At 44.1% G+C, this 25,480-nt stretch overlaps 1 protein-coding gene across 9 annotated transcripts; it reads left to right on the forward strand.

Annotated features, from left to right (window-relative positions):
* Positions 1-159: 159 nt before the first annotated feature.
* On the forward strand, positions 160-25,480 carry adgb (androglobin). Of its 9 annotated transcripts, none has more exons than XM_057017082.1 (36): positions 161-747; positions 1,416-1,528; positions 1,650-1,742; positions 2,233-2,304; positions 2,532-2,708; positions 3,535-3,674; positions 4,839-4,925; positions 5,492-5,658; positions 6,483-6,559; positions 7,166-7,340; positions 7,661-7,751; positions 7,874-7,933; positions 8,343-8,496; positions 10,465-10,510; positions 11,532-11,643; positions 11,767-11,830; positions 11,921-12,025; positions 12,564-12,672; positions 12,875-13,016; positions 13,883-13,997; positions 14,255-14,416; positions 14,979-15,117; positions 15,344-15,475; positions 16,212-16,305; positions 17,385-17,516; positions 17,615-17,768; positions 17,880-18,067; positions 18,196-18,380; positions 18,799-18,956; positions 19,876-19,987; positions 21,609-21,739; positions 22,133-22,291; positions 22,385-22,475; positions 22,569-22,671; positions 23,909-24,124; positions 24,257-25,480. In XM_057017082.1, exons 1-35 carry the CDS (start codon positions 495-497, stop codon positions 24,087-24,089), a joined length of 4,473 nt encoding a protein of 1,490 aa, XP_056873062.1. In that variant the 5' UTR covers positions 161-494; the 3' UTR covers positions 24,090-24,124; positions 24,257-25,480. The 9 variants fall into 9 exon arrangements, with proteins under 9 accessions (XP_056873064.1, XP_056873062.1, XP_056873057.1 ...); XM_057017077.1 differs by having other exon boundaries at positions 23,941-24,124; XM_057017078.1 differs by having other exon boundaries at positions 22,136-22,291; positions 23,941-24,124.

Below are 25,480 nucleotides of genomic sequence, written 5' to 3' on the forward strand. Positions count from 1 at the left end.
TACAATTATATCTGTAGTTGCTTCACATTTTAAATTAATTAGAATCATCTTTGCAATAGTTGATTCAGCAGATCACTCAGAAAAGAAAAAGTCTGCGGAAGTCGGTCCATGAACGCATCGGGGGCGTGTTGCGGTGTGCGCGTGCGGGCACGAGGGCGTGCGGGGTCACGTGACCCCCGTGATTGTCATCAGACGCGGAGCATAAACGTTGTTTGTTTTTCGACGTCGCAGCGCACAGTCGTTTAATTTCACCGTGTCAATCTAAATTATTCACTAAAGAAAACCTAAGCATGCAGGCATGGACACTGTCGCGCTCTAATATTACCGTGAATAATCGATACATTTTGCTAATGATCCTTGTGCGCGTCACATGGCGACAGTCAAGTACCTTCACGGCTTTCGGATAAACATTAATCAAAGATATAATTTGATCTTACACTCAACCACGCGAGCTTTTTTTTTTTAGAACAGTTTTATGGCGCAAAATGTGATATATGTTCTGCTGTAATGACATTAAACGCATAGTTTCAAGGGAGTCATTCCGTTCTCCGCTCCCCGCCCAGCTGAACGCGTCGTTGCTTAGCAACAGCAAACTGAAAAGGGCAGCGAGACGGGAAAATCAAACCTCCGTTAGCTACTTTGAGCACTTTTGGGACACTTATTGTGTAAATTTAGCCAACTTAGCGCGATGTCTAAGTCACAATCAAAGAAAAAGGAGTCGTTGTCCAGTAGAGTGTCTTTATCAGAGTAAGTTCGATAAATGTTGGTTTGATTAAAGTCAGCTGCAGCTAGCCAGTGTTAGCATGAGAAAGCTGCAGAAGAACTCACGGTTGTAACACCCTTTCACCTGCACAGCATACTTTTAAATAGCAGTGTCATCGTAGACATTATCATTTGCAGTTCTTTTAGAAGATTATGCACAATTTACGTCTTAATTCATGTAAAACTCAGAACGCTTAAAAATACATGGTTTCCTGTCAATACGTGTTACTCTCCCCACACACGGTTTATTGGCCTTATTTCCTTTAATATTGGCCTTATTTCCTTTCATTTGCCGGGAGACTTGAGACATTGTTTTTGACACTTTTGGTGCTAGAATTCTCATTGACTCAGAGAACTTTGTTGTCCCAGTCTTGATTTCCTGACCTCCATGGTACTGGCTGTAATGTTTTATAGTGATCCATACCAACCAGTCACACATTTACGCAGGAGTGGATGTACTGTTGTGAATCACATAGTTTCACTTCCCATGACTTGTCTAATGATGACGTCTAAAAAAATCATTTACTCACAGTGACTGTCTGAAATTCTGTAGTTGGGGAGTAGGCGACCTCTGACACCGAGTGACCTTAATTACTGCTAAATGTTGACAGATAATGTTTGATGAATGGTTACGTATCCTCATTTCAGAGCAGCCGCCTCCTGCGAGAGCCTGGGATCAGGATCCAGATTCCCTATCTGGCCTGAGTGGAGTGATGTCGAGATCAGCAAGGAGAAATGGGACTCAAGCAACAAGAGCCACAATGCTGTAAATCTGCTTTATGAATTGATCTGAGCTCAAATACAATATGAACATTTGGCCTGTATCACTCTTCAAATCCATTTTTTTTGTCAGGGTAAACTAAATGACATTTCAATTTTGTCTGTAGCCATATTTTGAAGATCCTGAAGGAAAACTTTCCCTGCCCGCATTGCTGAATGTACATTCTTGGAAGCGTCCTACAGACTTCATTATCAACAAGGTAGACCTGCAGCTTCCAATGGTTTTTAGAGATGGTAGCTCTCTTCCTCCATCAATTGGGCATTTTCTTGATAGTATATTGACCAAAAATGGCTGCATTCATATAATAGTTATACATTTGTTTGCCTGAAGTTGCATTATTCTTCTTTTGTAATTCTTTCTGTTGCAGCAGTCACTCTTCAAGCTTCCTGTTTTGGTTTTTTTGTTAGTCATAATTGTCTTACTCAAGTTTCCAGAAGCATTTGGTTGAATACACGCTACAATTTGTGCACACGGAAAAAACTTTAGTACCTCTTGCTTCACATCTAATGATAAAGTCTCTCCTCTAATGTCAGTGTCACTGTTTTAAACATGATCTCAGTTTACCCACATTCTCCCCATCATCTGACCCCTTTTTTATTCAACGACATAGATTCTTATGAGTGTTATGTTAAGGTTAAGAGAGAAAGAAAAAACAAATCTGAGTGTCAAATCTGTTTACTTTATTTTAGGCTCCCTTGGTTGTTGAAGATCACTCAACCTTTGACCTAATCGCCTCCAGTGAGCATCTCCTCTGCAGTGAGGTTGTTTTCCTTTTTTAATTGATTTTATTTTTTAATTCTATTGATCACGCTGTAATCCAGATGTCAGGCAGAGGTGACATTTGAGTGACAGAAATGAATTAGTCGCGGCTAACGCACTGCGTTATTGATTCAGCTAATGATGTATAGGGTAACTAGCAGTTTGGCCTATGGATTAAAAGACCTGTGGTCGGCTGCCAGACTGACGAGTAGTTCTGTCTCCTCGCCAGTTGATGAGGTGGATCATCGCAGAGATCTATATTGTCTGGAATGTGTGTAACTGCACACCTTCAGGAGAAGATGGCTGGCGACCCTGGGAGCACATCTACTCACTGTGTAAGCCCATGAATGGACACCTGCCCCTTTACAACAGCTATGGGAAATATGTAATCAGACTCTACTGGATGGTGAGTTTGGTGCACACACATACACATTTGGTGAAATGTGAGGCAAAAGTGACGTGAATGATAACCCTGCTGTCTGTTGTTCAGCTTGGTGGCTTGGTTAGGGACTAGAGTGAGTGGTGCAGGGGGGAGGCGAGACTTTATCCACTCAAATACAAATCAATCAGTCTCACTGCTAAAGCAGTCCTTCATACTCCGCACCACCTGATGAGCAGATACAGCTTAACTGGTGTCAGCCGCCCCTCGGAGAGCCAGGCTCAAGTTGGATCGACGCTAGGAAGATCACGAGAGCGGTCACACCCAGAGGAAGCCTTATTTCCTCAGCTCTGCTCCCTACTGCACTGCTCTGCATTATTAATGTGCAAGTGTCAGGATTTTGCACATTTCTGATATTAAATAAAGGCAGCATTGCTGTTGAATGAAGCTTCAAGGACCAGCGCGGTTGCGTCATTTCAAAAAAGGAACTTCTAACAGCAAAACAATTTGGGTCGGGGAGAGAGCGGAAAAGGCCGAGTTACGAGCGAGGACGATCTGTGACACTGTGACAAACAGGCGTGACACACTCGTAGGCAGCTGTCTCTGTGCCAGGCATGGCACGCTAACAGATGGTTGTTGAAATGGCAGTACCACCCAACCCCCTCTTCCTGTTTCCTCACCTGTTTTTCTCTCTCGCTTCTGAGATAATTATTGAAGTCTCCCCTCCCTTCCTCTCGCTTTGCCCTTTGCATTGTATTCTTACCCGAATGTGGACATGGAAAGCACCACCTTGATGCTCTGTGTGACGAGTACTTCCACTTTCCCAGTGTTCTGTCTCCTGACCTAACTTCAGGGCTGTTGGAGGAAGATAACTGTCGATGATTCCATGCCGTTCAGTGAAGCAAACCAGCTTCTCCTCCCTGCCTCCGCCTGCCAGTCAGAGCTGTGGCCGATGCTGCTGGCCAAGGCTCTCCTTAAAGTGGCCAACACAAAGTGAGTTACCGTACATTCCGACGCATACGTGTCAGCACAGCCTCAGTATTGGAAAACTGTGGGGGGTTAAGAACACACAGCAGCTTATCTAAAGCAGATGCACAGGGCCCGATTCTAATAAAGGCTGTTTACTGCCACACACAGTGTGCCACAATTAAAGCTGATACAGTAGATTTCCCTTTAAAATTTACATACAGTCGAGGAAAAACAGCATTTCCTAAAGGACAGCTACATCATGCTGGCATCATCATTTGTATCATTTCAACCACAGAAATTTGCTTTACACAAATTCAAACCTGTTCCTTATTTAGTTCTCATGATTTTGAAGGTGGGTTGACCTGATTATTCAGTGAGAGCCAGACTTGTCACATGAGTAGGAACGAAACCAAAGCACCGGTCTGGCCTGATCGAGCAGATCAGTGAAATTCTCATGCTTTAAACTGAAATGTGCAGTGTGTCACCATAGGTCATCGTGTGAATCGTGCTTTGTGTTCATGTGAGGATGGTTGGCATGTACATTTTTGTAAGTGAGCCTCCTAAAACCTTCAGTGTACTTTTTGCTGACTCATCCAAACCTTCACTTCCCATAATCTCTGCCTCAGCCTGTGTGGAATTTGGTGAAAGTGTGTGTGTGTGTGTGTGTGTGTGTGCGTGTGTGTGTGTGTATGCGTGTGCGTACGATGGCGTGCATAAAGGTGGCTGTTCCAGTGTCCGTGCAAGGTTTAGGTATGAATGTTTAATTTAAGACAGGAAACAAAGGAGCTACTCTACCAGTGAATCATTTATAACCCAGAGGGAAAGTTCTTCATCCATCCTGAACTGGGACCAAACTTTCCTAAAGTGACCACTGGGCCTTCGGGGGAAAACCTCCATAAATGTCTGAATTTGAGGGCTGAATTGAAAATTTCAGCCGGTCTTTGGTCATAACATATAATGAGCTTCAATTTAAAATATATTTTTTTAGATGTTGAAACAAGCTGAGTGTGTGAAGGACACCTGACAGCACGCTTCAAGCACACTTCTGATTCATAAACAAATTCAATTTATATGCGAAACAGCACCAAACCTGTATTCTAATTCAGGCACAGTGGTACTTAACAGCTCTATTGAAGTAAAATATTTATATATTTTGTCAGAACTGTGTGTATGTGTACACCTTTTCAGTATTGGACCAGAGTCATGTGGGAAGATGGGTGAGCTCAACTTTATCCACATGCTCACTGGCTGGATTCCAGAAGTCAGGACTATAACGTAAGATTTCTTTAAGTCACTCTGGGCCGTTCCTAAACCATTTGGGATTCAGAGCCACAGCCAGACCTCCCGTTCTTCTCTCCAGCTAGTACAGAAAGGAGCTGCTTGCTTTTTAACCAACACATCCACATGTTTGTTTGGTTTTAAAGCATTAACATCCCGGTTCCTTTCTATTTAAGATAGATTTTAATTAGCCGCCACCAAAGCAGGGAGCACCGTTCACCTGGTAACCTTCTGCTAGAATTCTCACTGTCTCCATATAAACGGCCGGGGGGCTGTTCATTTGCTAATGTGTTAGCCCTGATATTGGCACAGATGTTAGCCTTTGTAAAACAAAACTGAAGACAAGTCTATTTAAATTGGATTTTAATTGACTATCATTCTGTCTTTTGTTTATTCTGAACATTTTCTGGTTATCTATATATCTTTTTAAAATTCCTATTAATCCTTTCACTTATTTTATTGGTCCTCGATTGACCCCACAGCATTTTGCCCACTTTCACTTTTGGCTTTTGTAAACTTTGATTGGTTAATTGATTATGTGCCAACACTTATAATCCACTCAGGTCTTTACACGTGAAAGAAACCTGGGATTTCTTACGAGGCAGCGTTCCTGAATTTCAACACCCAGATGAGAGGTTGTCGGAGATGAAGCCTCCGGCTGCCGCTCCAGCTGCAGAGAGAGAACCCGGGTTTAACAAGAGTCCACTCCCAGGGCCGGAGAGGAGTAAAGGTCCGAGTTATGCCCCAGACAGACACAGTGTGTGTGTGTGTGTGTGTGTGCGCAGTCTCTCTCTCTCTCTCTCTCTCTCTCTCTCTCTTCTCTCTCTCTCTCTCTCACATACACACACACACACACACACACACACATAACTCTCAATTACACACTGCACATTTAATCAAGTTACTCAGTTGTTGAAGACAGTGGTCCATTAAGCCGTTCATCAATTAGATTCTGCTTAATCGTATCCACACGATAGTTAACATTTTTCAAGAGCAGCCTGTTTGAAGAGTAAAATCCATACCGAACAGCCATGATCAGTGCAGGACACATGCAGCTCTGCATACTTGTAATATATGCAGACTATACATTCGTCAGAGCTTCTCTTCTCTTGTACTTTACCTCAATGATCCCTGTGATAGTTTATCCAATGATTCCAGACCTACTGACACCATCATACCATGCAGTGGGTCAGTAGTTGCTCTGTTGCTAGTCTCCTGCTATTTTAAACGCCACTTCCTGTTTTCTCAGGCTCATGCATCATGGTGAACAAGAAGGTTAATGCATGTATGATGGATTATAAATAAACCAGCAGAGGGAGCAGCAGTGGAATGACTTATTTGACGTCCCCTTGGGGCAAAAGAGCCTCCCAGCTCAGGTTTAGTTGTGTGACAAATGCCCAACTGGAACTTAATTATTACCATATTAAACACAGCAAACACAGCCCTGGCTATAATTGGTTATTAGGGATTAAATGTCACATCTGTTGGTCAAAATGTCAAAACCTCACCCTTATCACCTGTGTAATACCAAACCTGTCCTCCTGCTTCTCTCAGGAAGTGCAGAGATTGTGGTGTGTGCCAGCTACTATCCTTTACATCCGTATGGCAGCTCCCGTGGGATTGGCCGAATGGTAAATCTCTATTGCTATTCAAGCGTTGGACAGCACACACACACATAGTCTGTATTTGTCTGAAATGTACACATTATGTGCATTAAATCTGCTAATAAAGATTTACCTTTCAAAGACATAAAGGGAAAGGAACAAGTCTGTTTATCAGAGCCTCTTATATGCATCCAGTCGAATGTAGAGTGATGAGAAGTGATGTTTGTTCATTATCTGGTCCAACGCACAAAAGAAAGAGGTTGGAAGGCATCTCTTATTAGAAAGTCAGAGGATGTTGGTTTTTTTTGTAATGTTAATCTTAGAAAACCCTCCCTCCTTTGGCATGAGAGCTCTCTAAAAGCAAGGCTGATGTCCTGGTTGTCAGTGGCTGGGCTAAAACAGATCTGTGCTGGTGACCCGAGGCTATGCTCTGCTCTGTTTGGAAGCGTCATCTGAACAGGCTTCGCATGTTTTATTATTTATAGGACTCTAATTAATCTGCGGCTGTGCTTTCAAAGATTTTTCCCATTTGGAGATGTTATATCACCCCCACTCTCTAATGCTAATCCTCAGTCTGATAATTGGAAAAACTGTGTTTATTTCTGTGTAATTACTTTTTGTGCTCACAAACAGAATGTATCCTCAGAGGTTCTACGTCAGTACGGCCTCTCCCTGCTGCACAGCCACATCGTCCTGCTAACGAGAACCCGGGCATGTCCGCTGGAACAACCGGTTCAACCTCCACCCGTGCCCCGATGGAAACTCATTCGCATGCCAAAAAAGACTGTCATCACAGATGAACCACAAGGTTGCCGTGAGAGGAAAAATGAATATGATAGGAAAAATAGTCAGGAACAAAAGGTAGTGGAGGGGGAAGAGGGAGGTGGATGCAGGGGAGGATATCAAACAAATGGAAAAGCAGAAATGCTTGGTAGAGTGTAGGTGAACTTCATAAATAAATATGAAACTTTAAATATGGGCACAGGCACCGGAGCTGCAAGATTTGTGTAATGAAAATAGCTCTTGAATGGACCATATCTGACATTGGTTGATCTCTGAGTGGAACAGAACTGCAGCAAAGAAGCAGTGTTGGCAGGAATTAAGAGTTCTTCCGTGGTCTTTTTGCAGAGCCTCCTTTATCAAAGGCAGAGCAGTTCATAGAAGTCGCCAGTCCTTTTCTCTCCTGTGTCAAGATCAACGCTGGCCAGGACATGGAGCTGTATGTACCCCTGATATTACGTCAGACTGAGATAATGCCCCCGCTACCTGCTTTTTGAACAGCAGCAGACCGGTTTGATATGGGTTTGTTTGTTTTTCTTAACTCTGGTCTCTCTGTGGAAGGTTGAAGACTAAAACCTGGTGTCCAAAAAAGTGCATCAGCACCCATGACTTCCCAGATCTGTGAGTGACAGGGTGTTGCCCCATAGGAAACCCATGCTAAAAATAATAGAACAATGAAACTACAATCAGAATTCCTGCATAGGCTAAAAAATGAAAACCCTGATAATAACAGAGAATCAACAGGAATATTACATGTGACAAGTAAACACTTTATTGATATTTAAATTTAGACTTTTGCTATGTATCAATAATAAATAACAGGATCCTTAGAATTATAAGCACAAAGTCACAAACATTGGTTCCTAGCTCTTAAAAATATCTTCCCTTAATACAAACTTGCAGGAAATGATCATGTAGTGCGATAAATCATAATCTATGGTTCTGACTCAGATATTTTTGTGTCTCACCTATGACACAATGCTCGTGTGATTTGTTTGTACCACACAACACGAGTGTCTTGATGTGTCAGGGAGGGCCAGCAGAGCGCTCAGCAGAGACCGTCCTATGGATCCCCTCTGGTGTCCATCTCTGAGAGAGAGGAGACTGACTGTGAAGAGGCTGCAGAGCCTGATGGAGCTGGATGGACCACTAACACACCGAACAGTGCAGCAGACAACATGGAGGTAGACACAAGTGGAATCAGTAAAACATAAGGTTCGATGGGCCTGTTTGCAGACAACATTGTGAAATGAATTCTGATTACCCTCTCTTTAAACTCTTCCTTGTAAGAGAATCACATTTGTACCCTTGTTCACATGCCTAGACAGCACTTCAGTCTATCCTCTTCAGTCCAAGTCATCCAGCTGGCTAAAATGCCCCTTTATCAGCTTAGGAACAAATCAGAATTTACGCTCTCATTTTTTAAAAACCAGAAATCAAAGTGAACCTGATCATTGTGGTGCCCATACCTAGATGAACAGGGCCATCCACGGCTGAATTTGATCTGATTGAATAACTGTAATGATACAACTTGTGAAGTAAAGCTGAACTTGGACTCTGAGAACGGAGGTAAGGCTCCACCTGCAGGTGGGACCAGATCAGGGTCCACACAGACTTAACTAGGTAAAAATGTGCGGTTGCCTCTGAGACAGTTAAGGTTACACAGGTACTAATTTAACATTTATTGTGTTTGTGCATGTCATGTACTGGAGATAATTAATATCCAGAAAGTTTTGCAGCCTCTAATTTTCTGGCTCTATTTTTCCTTCCTCTGTCTGCCCTTCGCAGTTGAAGGCTCATCAGAGTAGCTCTGTGTCAGTGACAACAAGGCTGCCATCCCCCCAGTCTCAAAGTCACTTCTGTTGTCTCCCAGCCAGGCCACTGCTGACCAGGGGCACATCTGCACTAAAGACAGAACCAGCCATGGAAACAAATTGGGAGGGGGGGGGTTAGAACAGGAGCAGAGAGATGCACACCCAAAATAAAAATAAAGAGGGAGCAATAAAGAGCTGTGGCATGGGGGGAGGACGGGGGGGGGGGGGGGGGGGCTAGCAAGAGACAGTTGGACAGGGAGAGATGAAAGCGTTAGAGATGTAGGAGAAATGAATTTCTGTTGTGTGATGGCGCTGAACCGGCTGTGTGGATTTGATGCAGGGAGAGGTCGCGTACCACACTGATGAAAAAAGCACAGCAATTAGATGGTGAGCCATCAGCGTCTGCGTCTCTTGGGGGGTTCATTATTACACTTTACTCCTAGCACATAGAGAAAAAATCGAGTTCATATTAATTGCCCTGTTGTGTAACCATGACCAGTTATAACGCGGCTAAGGCAGAGAGGCATGGACGCGCTAATCTGATATGTTGTTTGATGTGCGCGCGTGGTCACAGATTTGGCTTGCGTTTTGGCATGTGAGCGGCACATTTTTAGTTACCGAGCATTTACGCTCTTCGCAGGCACGTGGTGGGTAACGTGCTGGGGCTGTGCAGCAAGTGAGAAGAGGGCTCTGTCGTTTTGACCCTTCCCTCTGTTTCTGTCATCCCTCGCCAGCAGTATAAACCCCCATTCCGAGCTGCCAGAGCAGAGGAAGGTGGAGGAGTCACATGATGTCCTCAAAACCCTGACTGCCCACGCACTCATCAGCAGGTGTTAAGGTGTTCCTGGAACTCCTTGTGTGAATGTTGCATAAAAATCCAAAAGACCGCCTGTGCTGTGTAATCGATTGCTTTTCATGAGCCTAACTAAAAAGGCTTTTTTTTTATAGTGTCAGATTACTTTTTTCTTTACTAATTACTGCATAGAATGAAGAGTACACATTTCTTTTTTTATGGTAACAGGCGAATGAGCATGAAATAGAGGTGGTGACTCTCTTTTGTAAGAGAAAAACATGGTAAAGAACATAACAGCTCTTCATCAGGGGTTGACAGTCGGCAGAAGTCAGAGCCGGTGTCCCCTGGTGGTGGTTTGAACACGGGAGAAGGGCTCACTGTCACATTAAACTGCGTCTTATGTGCTGTGGTGTTCACGGAGAGCGGCTTGACACCACAGCTGCCATGGCATTACTAGAGGGTAGAGGAGTATTTCTGGCAGCGTTACTCCATCAGCAACTGACTGCTGCTTCTCTCTCTCTCTCTGTGCCTGTCTCTCCCTTTAGGTTACCGCAGAGGTCGACCAGAAGGACGTTGATAGCATCTCCAGCGGTAACAACTCTTCTTTTGCCGAGTGGACTCATTACACCGTTCAGTGTTCATATCAGCAAATTAACTTAATCTAAATCTGTATCTACACATGAAACTTTAATTAACATGACTAGAAGCGTTTGCCTTTATTGCCTTGGCTCCTCGCGTGTATATCTTGCACGGATTGGTCAGCCAAGGGTTTGAAGAAGATTGGACTAATATTATGAGTTATGACCAGCCAATTCCCTGCCTTCCATTTAGTTGCTTAGTAACACCTGCAGTTTGAGTTAGCAGACCGGCGCTGCTCTGAAGCAGAGACGCTGGCCCTTGCTGCCTCAGCCTTCTGATCTGACTTCTTGCTTTGAGAAGAGCTTGGGGGCAGAGCATCTCTCCCTGATTGTGTGCATGTGCAAGTAAGGTTTGTCTGCGCGCATCTGTACAGTCTCTGACTTGGGCTGTGTATTGCGATGGTGGGAGTCAGCGAGTGGGTGTATGGATGTGCATGTGTGCACTATGCTATTATGTGGGAGGCTGGCCAATTTGGCTCACCGTTTCAGATAATGATTTGAGTCTCGGATAAGTTGCTATGAGTCACAAGAGAAAAGTCATTTTTTGCTTGCAGCATCGCAAAATGAGAGATTTCAATGATAATTCTGGGTCTATCAGTCATCTGTCCTTTTTGTCTCTTTACCTGGGGGCTAAACACATGTTAATTAGTCAGCCAAAACTGAAAATCCACTCATTATCTTCTTACCACTGTCAGTGGAGGGGTGAATGTAGCGCAGAGCAGAACAGTTTTAAATAGATGTAACCTGGGCAGTATGTGAGTATTTTCTGTTGTTACATGAAAGCAACTTTGGTTTTCCTGGTTGCACTTTTGGGTAAATTGTATGTCCAGTATGTTGGTATACATGCTCTCTCAGAAAACTGTGCAGTGCAAAATATCCCAACCTCACACCAGGTGAATCATTAATCCATGTAAATGAGGACTCTGAGAACCTTGTTTCCAGCCTCGTGTGTAAAATGTGACACAATCTTCCAGATCAGCCTCAAAATCCAAACACGAACTTTGAGAGAGAAGAGTCTTCAGCTCCCGTCAAATGTGCTCTGCAGGAGGTCTGGGTGGATTTGGATGACTTTGCTAAATGCTTTCAGTGAGAACAGCACACACACACAGTGTTAAACAACGCAACACTGTTGTGTCACAAAGAAGTCATGGCATTGCTATGATCATTGTTATTGTTTGATTTTCATTGAATGTAATGTTCTACTTCCAGTTCACTGTTGGTTTTCCACAAAGCCCAAACCTACCCACACCAGACCCAAGCATCTCAGTTTAAGGTGCTGTGTTTTGTCCTGCTTCCACATATTGATGCCTGTTTTGTTGAGTATGCTTTGCTATGACTTTATCTGTGCACTGTGTGTCTCCAGAGCTCAGTCTTGTCCAAAGCAGCAATAGACACCATCTCCCCTGGCTCATCAACACACTCCCTCACCACTGGATCCTCCTTCAAATCTGCAGTAGCCAGCCCTGACGTAAACCCACTCCTACATATACAGCATACATGAGAACTGCACATGAGCACACACAGAAACGCGATGCACGGTGTGTATTTAATGACATCAGGGAGACCTGACCATTAAGCAGACCACCAGATATGCAAATGAGTGGGCTCATCAAGTCACTGGTCAGAGAAACAGACCCGGTCACAAAGAGCAGTGGAGTACGGTAGTTTGCAATGATGGACAGATCGCTGATCACTAGTCTACTGGGGTCTGTTTTTATATGCACCACATCCTGCACACGTTGTCTGTCCTTTGGCTTAGTGCATGCGTATAGATGGTGAGTCTGCTTGTCATTCTAGACATGTATGCATCCCTTCACTCCCTCTGCCTCTCTCTGCCTGTTTCTGCTGGTGTCTTATGCTCTTCTGTTCCATTTAACACTTTCCTCTCTTCCTGTGTGTTTACTTTAGAGCGATGCCTGTTTATACACCATTGAATCTCTACTGTTCACTTCTTTCTCCTGTTCTGTGTGTGTGTGTTTGTGTGTGTGTGTGTCTGTGTCCTCCAGTGTCCAGAAGTGAGAGGCACTCACTACCTGTGTGTGGACAGTGTAGAATCTTCACAGCTCCTCATCAGCTTCTCTGCTCTACTCCTCTGGGGAGATACACCTGGAGACAGTAAGATATAAAGCCATACATGGCTGTGACTGCACTCACTCATAAACATGCACTACACAAGCACATACAGTAAAATACCCAGATCGAGAGGTTTTTTTTTCACTCCAGGTTTTTAACACCCTTTACAAGTGTTGTTTGTACGTATGAATCCATGATGTTTGTGATATTTGACCACCTTTTCTCACCTCTCAACACATCTTAGAGACAGAGATTTCACATGCTGCGCGTGGATCTGCAGTGCTCATCGCCTTGCCGTACACGTGGAAGAGCCTGCAGCTGCAGCTTCCACTTCTCACCATCAAGACCACCTGCTCAAAGGCAGCCATGCTTGACTTACCCCCAGGGTGAGGCAGCAGTGACTCTGGTGACTGATTACAGCATTGATCCACATGAAAAGCACACATAGTTCACCAGCCCAAACTGACTGGGAGGATAGCGTTTTATATAGCATTCGTATTGCAGTCGTGCTATGATGGCAAATAATCCCACAAAAGGTGCTATTACAATAGGTGTGCCTTTACCTTTTACTTTTGTAGCATGTGATAGTATGATTTGATTTTTGTTACATGAAATAGTTTTGCTGACTGGGAGAAACTGACAAGCTCATTTGGTGCCAGTCTGTAGTAAGAACTAAACCAAGACACCACCCTACTTTTCTTCACATGGTTACACCATCACCCAAAGTCACTCACGTTCATTGTCAGCACAGCAGGAATACTGTAAGACAGAACCCAATGGGGACCTATTTTTACCGTCGGAAGGAAGGAAGCAGTAAGAAGCATACGTCCTAGGCGCTATTAATGGCTTCTGCTTGGCCTAGAAGAGAGAGCCTAGTTTCTGGGGTCAGGTGCATGTGTGCAGCAGTGCAATTACCACTGAGCCACAATCACACACCAAGCACTCATCATAGCACGTCATCAAGGGTGCCATTTCTGAACACTTTTCTTATTATATTTCTATTGCTGGCAATATTTTTACAGGTTCATTTAATTATCTGTGCTGGGCCGTGCCCATCCTTCACTTAAGTCATTTCAGTTGGCGCTTCTGGAAATCCTCCCTCAACCGATTGCTTTTTTTTTGTGCTATCAGTATAAAAACCATGTAAAACAAACCGTTGTAATTAGGTGCTACAGTGCTGTGTGGTTGTGGAGTGTGCATACTGTATTACCTTGACTACAGTTCAGATACTGAGTTTTCAGTTTCTTTCCAGGCGACATGTGTTGTACTTCTGTGCAAAGGCAGCAGTGGGTTACCATCTTCACCTGTGCAGTATGACACCTTTCATCTTCGGTGATGAAGAAACCATCATGTCCAACCTTACCAAGGTCCTCGCAGGTCTTTCATATCAAAAATTGAGTTCACTTGTTGTCCACATATTATTATTGTTGCTATTGAGACCTTTTTATACTTGAACCACAAGAGCCTTTGTTGGAGTGTCCTTGATGTATCAATACATCTTCTCAATCAGACCAAACATTTCTCAGAACATCTCTTGTGCTAGAAACAATGATGCAAATGAAATATGGGGGGGGGGTTGCATCAGCATGCACCACTTTACCCAGTATTGTCCTGTTTTACCCAGGAAAGTGCTCTTTTCATGGATCAGGCCTCGTCCATCTTGAGGACATTGTCCAGAGTAGTGTCTTCTTTCAGCGATGAGCAGCAACAGCTAGCAGCTAGAAGAATGCTCCAGAAGACTCACCGTCCCCAACACATCAGCACCTCGCTCCGAAAACACGACTCGGTAACACACAACGGTCCAGTAACATCCAATAAGCAGTTTAACATTTTACCTTTAGTGTCCTTAGAAGCACAGCTGTTGTTCCTTTTACTGCCAATCATTCTGAAGAAATATCACCCTTCATTTGTATGTTTGTGGCTATTTTTGGCTCCTCCTTTAGCATATAAATGACACTGAACAATTGTTATTCAGTCTTTGAATGTACATTTTTCTATTAGCTGGAACACAGACAGCAATCACTTATGCCCTGAGGTCTGCATTGTTTTTAGAAGCTGTGATGCAGACGGAATCAAAATAAGAGCTGTGTGGCTGACTGTTTCACCTTTGCAGCTTTTATAGACACTTCTTTTCATTTTTATAGATTTTGCATGAACACAAATACATATTGAGTTTAGTTTCCATTATAAAAGCAGCACTGCCCACAATTTTAAACTCAGGGGAAATTTATTCATGTCAGTTTTATTTAATGAAGTCCTCCAAGAAAGCAAAATGTGTGTCTCAGAAAAAAACATAATTAGTTGGTTTACTCTATCCACACAATGACAATGTGTGTATGTATGTGCAGGTGTTTAGCCGTGCAGTTTACCACATGATTCATGGGGCGTTGGGCAGGAAGCTCACAGCTGAGGAGCGATTTGCTGTATGTTCCCTCACAGCCGACCCTTCGCTCCTGTACACTGACCCAAAAGAACACTCTCCCACCTGTAAGTCCACCCAGACTCCCTCTTTTTGAGGTCAAAGTCACACCTTCAGGACCAGAATCTCTGTTTTGGGGGGTCTAAGGTCACCAATATTAGTCTTAAAAAACCAAATCACTGTGCGGTAATTCTTATTCTATCGCAGAATAATGTCAAGTGTTTAAGAATATACAGTAGGTTCACACGCATGATTTTGTAATGGGATTAATTTGCACTGATCTGCTGTTTGAAGTGAACGAAACGGCACCTCCAGAAAGCTGGAGAGACAGGCAGCCAACTGACACGGAGGTGAAGGCAGTCACCACACTGCAGGCTGCAGTCAAAGGTTGCTTGGTGCGAGGAATCGTTTGTGCCTGCAAACCAGGTAACCTATCAAAACCACCCGTACAGTCAACATAAACACAAATAACATTCAAACGTCCTCACAGTTCATCAATTTCAAAGAAGTGCATTAAAGAAGACACACTGGTACATACTGTATGTCCACATATGTCTATATATATGTCTGTATATATATATATACATTTTAAATTGACCTATAGATCAGTTTTCTTCTCTCATTTCTGTTGGCTAAAATGTAATCTGTAGCCAGTGACTGCCTGCTATAATGGATACAGCAATTTGAGAAGCTGATCATTTGAGGAGGACAAACTACAGCCCCATCAGGAGTTCTGTTGATCAGATGACTGATATTTCGTCTCCCTAAACCCTGAAATCCTGCAGTCAGCATTTCTGACACAAATCTGCAAATTGCAGCCTGAAGCCGTGACTATCTCTAAACGAATGTGTGAGCGTGAACATCTCCTGACGAGCAGCTGACGCCACCGATGTTGTCTCGTTTACTGTTTCACTGCAGTACGTTGTTCACCATTTTTGTGTCTGAAGTGGTTAACCATGTGGTGGGAAAACTCAGGGTAAAGAGTATTCACTTCTTATAAGATGGGGGGACAGATTAAATTTCTATCTCAGCCTTCAAACTGGGTCAGCTATGATCATTTTTCCATGTGTTTGACAACAATGTGAATTGTTTTATCTTTAATGGTAGTTCTCTGTCTCTGTCTCTCTGTCTCTCTGTCTCTCTGTGATCTCATGCCATTCAGGGACGGAAAAGAACCTCAGTGCATCGAAGATCCTTTCAGACATGTGGCCGAAGGTTGAATCAGATGTAGTAAAACATGCTGCTCGGTTGCTATGGTAACGTTTTTCAGAAAATACACAGCGATTTCAGTTCTGGCTGCCTATTACATATACTGTATGCTATAAAGTATTCTGTCCATGTCATCACATCAATTTACATTTCTTGAAGCTCAGACCTTAAAAGCTTAAAAGCCCAACAGAAGGAATTGATTTCCTGCAAGGTGAAATCTATTTGAATTTTGTTGGGGGGGTATCGTTAAAACCTGTGTGTAATTATTGGGCAGCTTCATTACCTTAGGATAAGTGAATAAAGAGGAGGGGGAAAGAAAGAGACCACATGAGTGAGTCTGTGGTTTAGACACTAATGGACACAAGAGTAGCTGAATGGGAGCGTTGCTGGTGCAGCCTGCTTTTATCAGGGTGGTTCAGACTGAAAATGGTCCTAGTGGTACTGAACAGAACTCTGGCGTGCCTCAAAGCCTCTCTCCGACGTGAGAAGCATGAGGGAAGACAGCCTCTGAACAGTATGTGGGATGATTTTACCAGCTGCTGCATTTGAAGCTGCCTGTGGACAGATGTATCGAGTGAAAATTGGGGCAACTACATTATAACCGCCTGCGTTACAGATGTGTCGACACACTATCATGTGAGAATACACAAGGGCTACTGCCACACTTTAATGGTCGGGGTGTGTACATCAGAGGGCATACATTTAGCCTCACTGCTGCACCACATGCCCAGAATCTGCTCCTTGTGGGGGGTCTGTGGTGGCCAGGCAGGGAACATATTTCCACATTGTGTTCCATCTTTTCCCAGTGGTACCATCTGCTGTTTATCCTCTCTCTGTTCCAATCAGCTAACAGCGTATGCCGAATGACCCGCCGCCTGGGGATGTGTGTGTGTTCGTGTGTGCATGGAGGCTGGAGATGGGATGTGGTGAACCTCTGAGCATGTTTTTTTGTTAACTTGGCGACATCAGGTCCAGTTGGTGTTTCAAATGTCAGATGTAGTCAAAGAAAAATCAGTATGATGTTTCCACCTGATTGCTGAAACTTGTAGAAAAGATTATAGTAAAGGGAAATGCACGTCTTTTATTATTGTTCCCTGTGTTGTAATTCATTTGCTGAACGTACCAGGTCTATAATCGACCACTCTGAGAAGAAGGCAGAGTGGTACCGCTGTCTACAGGACGAATGGTCCAGAATAACCTTTGCAGATTACTCTGTGCCAGTTCCAACCACGGCTACCTCCTGGATCCTGCTCTTCAGGTTAGAGAAGATTCCTCATTGCACCAGTCGTCTGCATATTTCTGACACTGCGACATCTGCGGCGGTGTTATTTATTTTTATTTTTGCCGTGCGGGTAGAGAGGTGTTCCTGGTGGAAGAGGAGATGCTGCTAGCACCAAAGATTTTTTCTCCAATTCCTCATTATCTGCTACATGTCATAAATAATGACACAGGAGAGGAGCTGGACATGCTGTTTAACAAAGCAGCACCACACATCTATCAGCCAAATGAGGTAGATGCTACTCTTCAACTTTAGTGTTGAAAGTATGCATTCCTGCTTCATGTACAGTATCTCAACAAGTCAGACATATAAAATCCTTTTATCGGTTCCATCTCTTTCCAGAGGGGTTACACCTTTGTTGCAGAGGCAGCCATACCTGATTCACTACCTGTTAGCGCCAAGTGGCGAATGCGCTTGATCGGTGAAAAGGAACTCCTTCCAAAACTATCCCACGAGCCTCCTCTCAGCACCTTCTCAGTGAGGGAATTTCAGGATTATTACATTCCCGACAAGAAGAGCATCATATGTCGGTAAGAGAACTGTGGGTGTAAGTGTTGTTTCCTTCTTTGCTTACTAACAGCACAGCTTAGAAACCTGAAAGGTTTGGTTATTAGGAGCAGAGGATCAAATCCACTTATTCACAGAAACTTTGCTGCAGTTACTCTGTTCAGGTGAGAGCAGATGTTCTGGCAACTGTTCAGTTCCAGACCTCCAAGCCAGATGTAACGATCCGTTTGACAGTTCTGGACCAGGAGAGGGAGGAAACCAGCAAAATGGGGAAGGGTCGTGTGACCATTCCTGCATTCTTCTTCTTGGCCAACAATAGTGAGCATCTATACAATAGTGAGCATCTATACAATAGTGAGCATCTATACAATAATGAGCATCTATACAATAGTGAGCATCTATACAATAATGAGCATCTATACATACAATAGTGAGCATCTATACATACAATAGTGAGCATCTATACAATAGTGAGCATCTATACATACAATAGTGAACATCTATACAATAGTGAGCATCTATACATACAATAGTGAGCATCTATACATACAATAGTGAGCATCTATACAATAGTGAGCATCTATAAAATAGCTCATCCCGTTGTCTGCTCCAGATAAGGCTGATGAATTTAAACGCTGGTGAGCTTGAACACTTGCCTACAAGATGTCCTCTTCCAGAGTTACTTAAAAAAAATCAGCCTTTCAACCATAATGTTTAAAAATGACAACCTGTGTGTTTTTCTTTTTACTGACAGACCAGAATTTCTCTGCTGAAAAAAAGCAGGAAGCATCTTCCACCCAGGAGGAGGGGGTCAAAGTGTCAGATGCTTCCAAACAAAGACCCTGGGACGATGGCACCGCTGGAGCGTCGGAGTCCTCGTCTGAGCGGCCGCAGCCTCCCACCGAGCCTCTGGTATCTCTGCCGACTGTCTGCGTGGTATCTGCTGCCGCTCCAACGCTGATCTCACACACCTCACATTCCCTCACTGCCTCTCTCACCCACTTACTTGCTGCTTGTGCCGATATCAATTTCTCACTTCCAAATACACACGGCGTGCACACGCAACAGACACCGGCGCACAGACGCTCTCGGCACACCCACACACATTCTCAAGCAGACAATATATGCAGGGAGAGAGGAACAGAAACTAGAGGGGTGTTTTTTCTCATTCTCTGACTTATCAGTGCTTGTCACGATAGGGATTTGAGCATGATGTATGAGTCCCCCCGGTTGTCTGAAGGTCCCCTAATCTAACAGGCCCCTTGCTTTACGTGCACATCATTGCACACTCACAGAAAAACAATGATCGGGCAGTTTGTGCAGATCAGAACTTAAGATTCGTTTGTTTTGGACACTGTCTGAATTTTTCTCAGCTAGTGTCCTCACCTCCTAATTAAGCATCCACAATTCATTTCACGTTTTTGACCGACAATCGTTTGTTTTAAGAAGGGACGCTAATTTAAGGCAGGTATCGGGATTTTGCTTAAATTGCAGTGTAATGGATGTGGGAGTTTCCACCCCTGATATGAAACACAACACACCCTCTGCCTCCTCACTTCCTCTTCTGCCAGAGAGGGCAGAGAGAAGCATAAGCAAGACAAAAAAGATCTTTCTTCATTCTTCTGAAGCTGTTAGAATTTACACCTTTGTTTCCATTTAAAAAAAAAAAAAAAAAGAGCCCCCCCACGTCATGACACTTTCATGTTTTCTATCTTCAGAGTCCATGTTTATGATTTATGTCTTCCTGACGGGCAGCTCCTGCCTTGACTCAACTGTGGGAGAACAAGAAAATGTGAAACGTGTGCTGAAACTGGTTGTCCGTCCTTCCCAGGATCATAAATATGTGGTCAGTGCTGAAGTGCTGCATAAGAGCTGGCCGATGGACGGATCCGAGCTGACCTTCGTCCAAAACCTCAGTGAGTCGCGGAGGAATGAGACGAGAGGTAGAGTTATAAAACACCACACAGTCAGTTACAGCCAGTCCTAGGTTCCATGACGTTCTCTTCTAAAGCATGTAGAATCTGCAATTAAGTGAAATTGATCTTGATTTGAATGGTTTCAAATTTAAACCATTCAAATCAAGGATTTCATGGATGGTGGGATCATGGATGGAAGTGTAGCATTTATTTAAACTTATTAAATGCTACATTTCCATCCATGAGGGGTCATGAATATTGGCAATGCCTTTGAAGCTCTTCTGCCTTTATGTTTGTGTTTCCACAGCTCATTTTCTGTATTGAGTGTGACACACTCAGCAGGCAGTGTCAGGGGCCAAGCAGACACTGTTTGTTCTCTGCTTCCGCTAGACGGGGGCCTGTTAATCACAAGCCTAATGAAAGCCAAATGAATACAGCTGCTTTTGCAGATCACAGGGTGATTTTCTTGTCCCCACCGGTCATTGGCTGACACAGTAATCCGTCCCTCCGCCACCAACACTCCGCTTTGCCGCCTTTTATCACGCCGGACAAATTGAATCGTTTTATTAAATCAGGGCTTTGAAATTTACAGCAGCTTCAAATAAATTCGGTGGGGGATGAATTAATTGCAGCACCGGTTGATATTGTTAAAGAGGCGCTGTCTGGGTGGATACGAGCATGATGGCCTGAAGAGGGAGGCCGTCATGCTGCGGGATTTTCCTCTCTCCTCTCTGCTGCCGCCGACAATAAGCCCCACATTTACCCATTCAGTTTACATGGAACCAAATCTGGTGCGTGTGTGTGTGTGTGTGTGTGTGTGTGGGTGGGTGGCATTCTTAAATACTACTTTCAGATATCGGATGTATTTACTTGAAATATTAATAATGATCCTGTATCTCCTGAATGGGTCTGAACATTGCTGAGATACTGTACCCATGCTGTGTGTGTGTGTGTGTGTGTGTGTGTGTGTGTGTGTGTGTGTGTGTGTGTGTGTGTGTCCGATGTCCACAGAAACCTTCTGAGGTTTTTCAATAAGCTTGTGAAAGTGGGTCAATGGGAAGTCAAATAAAGTTGGCTCTTGCCCCCCTGGTGCCCTGGGAAATATTTCTGCAGGAAAGTGAATTAATTTCACCCAGTTAAACTCGGTCTCAGTGGTGAGGCTGTGCCCTTGATCATGCTACATGGATACACACACACTACCCGCCATCCAGGCTTTGAGATCTCTTTCATTTTCTTTTTCCCCCTCTTTTTAATGGCTGCGGTGTTTGAAGATTCTGCTTCAAATACCAGTTTGTGCTGTTGTAGCAGTGCCAGTAAAGACGGTGGTTTCCATCCTTGCTGATGATAAGATCTGGACGTCAGGGAAGCTCAGGAAGTGTGGAACAAAGCTGTTCAGCGAGAGTGGCAGGGTGTCAGCAGAATTATTATTCCTCACTGTGTCATCAATGTGCAACTCATCTTTAAAGCCTAGACTTCATCTTACCTGGTGTTTAGCGCAACAGCGCCATCTAGTTCACTTGTAGCAACACAACACGTTCAGTCTTAGCCTGGATTATACGCACGTCCTTGATTTTGTGACAGCAGAGGTTCACAGGCACAAACAAAAGCTGACTTTCTAGTTTCTTATTTGTTTTTTTCCCCCTTTCAGTAAATGAAAACCCGTTCTCCTCACCTGCTGACACAGTGAAGCATGATGGGAAGGCACCTGCTTCATCAAAAGCCAAATCTAGGAAGGGGAAGTCAGGTGTCCTCTCCAAGACAAATTCAAAAGCTGCAATGGTGAGATGACAACAACATGGCTAATTTATTTGACTGATTTATTGATTAACCAGGAAGTCCATTTCAGATCAGAGGGTGCAAGTGAGACAGTACAGAGAAGTCTTATTACCATATATATGAAAGTTCTTTTATATGTAGAGTAACTAACCCTCACACATTTCTAGCTCATGCCAACTCCCTCCTGTCATTTGTTTCCACCATTCTTGTTGATTACACTGCGGACAACCACGTTTAAAAGTCACTTACTGTACTGTCATTCAACGCTCCATAACTTTCAATTTCACCATCTTGCTTTGTTATGTGCTTAACGAACCCTGAAATGATGAAATTAAACTTTATGGAGTAGATACAGTAAGAATTTACCGAGGTTTGGTGGCCTTATTTGGTTTGTAGCAGGAGCTGGACGTGACTAAACCACACTGGACGCTCCGTGTGGTCGTCGATCAGAGCAGAACAGAGAGCATAGATGTGATGAAGGACCTGGAGAGACTCGATCAGATTACAGCTGTGAAAAAAGCCTGGGAAATGGCCGAACCAGGCCGCTACGCTAAGGTAACCCAGAGGTTCACAACATTAGGTTTTCTTGTAATTACTCTGGTGGCAATATGACCTTAGCCAGTCGTCATGTGAATGTCTTTTTTTTAGGCTTTACAGTCTCGTCTCAAGTTTCTGAACCAGGTCCAACGTCCAACTACTGATGAAAGTCCTTCAGATGTGGACCAGAAGACAGACCCCGGTACTATGATCTCGGTTCCTGCTGCATATATATTTGCAAACTGTTCAGGTTGTCATGGGTGTTTTTAATTTATTTCTATCAATTCTTCACCAGCTTCTTCCAGGTCCCAGTCTTCTCCCTCTCACAGTCTGTCTAATCAGAATTTGATTAATTTGTCATCCTCCTGTCCTCGCCTGGACTACACTCCCTTCATCAGGTGCTCCATCACTCTCACAGCCACTCTGCTCTGCCATTCATCTCTCAGTAGTGATTCACATCTGTGCTTAGAGGACAAACGACAGAGTTTTTTGGCTCCCTGTGGGTTTATCTGCAGTCCCCCTGCCGAATGTCTTTGTCAGAATCACTCCGCCAACTTTGTAAATGTGACTCAAATCTGATATTCAGGTCCTACTGTTGCAGGAATCGTTTGTTTCCTGAAGTATGTAGACATATAAAAGCAGTATTTAATCTGATTTTAATGTTAAAGATAACCTTTTGTGCAGGGGGTCATGATTGGTGGTAGTTGCCATGGTGATTTGCTCAGGCCAACAAAGGGCCTCGACACCAGGCTGTGGGCTCTGCATACAATTTAAATCTTTTAACCTCACAAATAACAACCGCACCTTCTGCTGAGTGCTTGTAGGGCACATCCAGACATGGTCAAATAGAAAACTGCCATCAAAATGACAAAAAGAGACCAAAACAATCTGGATGTGAGAAGGTTCTTTCACTCAGCAATGAAGACTGCGGTCCCTCCAGTCATCTTTGTGCTTCTCCCCAGCGTTCCTCTAGCGCACGCTGTACTCTCCTGTGCTAATCCCTCCACCTCTCTCCCTCTCTGTCCATCCCCTCAATGATAAATGAGATGATATTTGGGTCTTTTAATTAGAGAGCTATTTCCAGACCCCTCGTTGTCACATCAAGTCGAGCTCCCACCTCTCTCACCTCTACATCCTCTTTCCTGCTCCGCGTGCATGCTTGTGTGCCCGTGTGTGTGTCTGTCCATGTCCAGCTGCTAATGGCTGCCGACACTGCAGCCTGCAATTTCAGCCAAGAAAGGTCCTGGGGAGAAGTCTATTAGAAGAGTCTGATTAGTGTGCACCTCTTTTTTCTGCCCAGGTGCACCATGGGGCGCGCCGTAGATTCTCACGCTTGTGATCTTTATAGCAGCCGCATACATTTTTTTTCCTGCAGGGCAATGTTCATTAATGCGGTGAACTCCGTCGTCACCTCTGCTGGTCTCCCCTCTTCATTAACGCCTGCTTATAGGAGGTCTCAACCATATTTAGCACTGAATTCCCCTTTGCTTTTGCTTCACATGGTGCTTAATTATGCTAAACCAAGGAGAATCGTGTTGACTCAACTTGTAATTGTTCTTTTCTCGTGCATTCAACATACAAAACCCACAATAACGTTTCAGACTTCAGATTTTAATTGTAGTAAATACTGACAAGGTGTCAGTGCGTTTATGTCTGTGAATCTGCAGACGCCAGAAGGATTCACCTGTCCTCGATGAGTCAAATATGGAGGAGCTCCGGCAGAAGGAATGCCTGCAGAAGATCCAAACTTACCGGCTGGTTCGGGAAAACATGCTGGAGCAGCAGAAGCAACAGCGGCTCAACAGGAAGGAGCTGATGACGCACCAGCTGGACAATTACGAGAAGATGCAGGTCAGTGTGGACAAAGAACTGTTGATGTGAGCGTGACACAGACTGAGGAGCATCTGCCGTCTGCTGCTTCCCCTCCGGTCAAACATCACATTCTAAATTTGTCCTCTGCTCATCTCCCCATCTTGTCTGCAGGCAGCTATGTGGCAGGAAGGTTTGAGACTTTGTGAAGCTTTGAAAGACTTCAGCTGCGGTCAAACGGTGGCCACAGAAGAGGAGACGGCAGCAGAGGCTCCGGGGGAAGTGCAGCATGGAGGGGAGGAGGAACCCCCTACACCTGCCCCCCCCCGGCAGCCGAAGAAAAATAGCAAGAAGAGATGAAGACGATTGTCTCTAATTCTGATTTATTCGCCCTATTTGATAACCTTTTTGTCCTTCTGCCTGAGAGCTCATAACCACTGTTCAGAATTGGTCTCAATTTTTGTGCAGATCTGATAACTGCTGTGATCTCAGCGCCCTCTAGTGGACACCCCCCTCACAAGCACTCCTGTCGCGCCATCATGTGCTCCAGCTTTATTGCATGTTGTTCTCCTGTTTATCAAATATACAGTTTTGTAGCCATCTCTCTACACATGCTAAATTCCTTTTCACTGCCTCACTACTAACAGACATATTGCCTGTGGCAGATAGTTTTGAGTTTTCATTGGCCTGCATGTCTGATTATACTCTCCAGTCTGTTTTCTTGAAGGTCACTATATTGACTGCATACCTTCAAGGAATGCTGGATGCAGCCTAACTCCTGCTAGAATGCCACTGATTGATCCCCGAACTGGAACATTCTTGCTGATATGCGGGAGACAAGAAGGTTTGCGTTGCACAAAGCGACACAGGTAGATGCAGCTGTCACCAGTCACCTCAGGGAGAAACTGTCAGAACAAATCATTGGGGTCTCAATGTAGAAATGAATGAATCTGAAATTTAAATTTGTGTTTGTTTGTGAATCACATGTGATGTGACAAACTGCGGCAGTATTCATCTCTGCTTTGCATTAGGATGCATATCTAGCATGCGACCCTGCCCCCGGGAGTCAGCTGATCAGCTGACAGATGAGAAAGTAAATTGGAAATGAAAGGGATGAGGGTGACACCTAGTGGCCTTGGAGGTTGATAAATTTTCATTACCGTGGCCTGCCGGCCCGTGCAGATTGATAATAATTGTTCAATTTCGTGTTGCTGGATGATCCTGCGCGCGTGCTCTGAGATCTGTGTGCAGGTGCAAAGTCATCCTGCAGCAGCCCCCCCTGCTGTGTCGCTGCAGCCGCTGATCGCTCATGACTCTAATCATGCAAATATTGTTTCTGTCCTTTTACATGAAAAAAACCCACCATTTCTCCTTTCTTTATAAATGTGTTTATCGTGA

This window comes from Takifugu flavidus, chromosome 19 (assembly GCF_003711565.1).
Source record: "Takifugu flavidus isolate HTHZ2018 chromosome 19, ASM371156v2, whole genome shotgun sequence".
Taxonomy (NCBI): Eukaryota; Metazoa; Chordata; class Actinopteri; order Tetraodontiformes; family Tetraodontidae; genus Takifugu; species Takifugu flavidus.

Bases quoted from the DNA above. Each gene is read 5' to 3' on its own strand.
- adgb (XM_057017077.1), top strand. From the start codon at position 495: ATGTTCTGCTGTAATGACATTAAACGCATAGTTTCAAGGGAGTCATTC. The intron at 6,560-7,165 runs GTAAATCTCTAT...GCTCACAAACAG, and splicing joins CCCGTGGGATTGGCCGAATG to AATGTATCCTCAGAGGTTCT. The intron at 11,644-11,766 runs GTGAGAACAGCA...TTCTACTTCCAG, and splicing joins GACTTTGCTAAATGCTTTCA to TTCACTGTTGGTTTTCCACA.